Source organism: Cynoglossus semilaevis, chromosome 5 (assembly GCF_000523025.1).
Source record: "Cynoglossus semilaevis isolate Cse_v1.0 chromosome 5, Cse_v1.0, whole genome shotgun sequence".
Lineage (NCBI taxonomy): Eukaryota > Metazoa > Chordata > Actinopteri > Pleuronectiformes > Cynoglossidae > Cynoglossus > Cynoglossus semilaevis.
In genome coordinates, this window is record NC_024311.1 from 7,851,237 (window position 1) to 7,851,543 (window position 307).

The 307-nt window shown below is 53.4% G+C and overlaps 1 protein-coding gene across 1 annotated transcript in view; it reads left to right on the forward strand.

Annotated features, from left to right (window-relative positions):
* Positions 1 to 307, forward strand: part of LOC103378913 (LIM domain only protein 7) — a 22,713-nt gene that overhangs the window by 13,085 nt on the left and 9,321 nt on the right. Inside the window, exons 13-14 of the mRNA XM_017032330.2 lie at positions 46 to 199; positions 275 to 304. Of these exons, the coding sequence (XP_016887819.2) occupies positions 46 to 199; positions 275 to 304 (184 nt within the window). The remainder of the gene's footprint in view (positions 1 to 45; positions 200 to 274; positions 305 to 307) is intronic.

The following is a 307-nucleotide window of genomic DNA, read 5'->3' on the forward strand; positions in this document are numbered from 1 at the left end:
TGACGACACGCTGTGTTTCATTGGCCTGTCATTTCAATCCATCAGAGAACAGGTGTCATCACGCAGAGACAACCCTGGTCCCCTGTCCTCACGCCAGTGTCCACCAACCAGCGGTCTCCGACCACACACCGTAGCCCTGCTGTCTCGTAGCTACACCAGCAAAGCAGCCCTCTGTCCCACATCCTCACATCCACCACTGGTGAGTGTTCACACTTCAGTCTGAATAACAGTACTGTGTACTCAGATTTGTACTTGTTGACCTTCTGCTCCTCAGGGTCCATCACTTGGACCCACTCCCGTCTCTGAT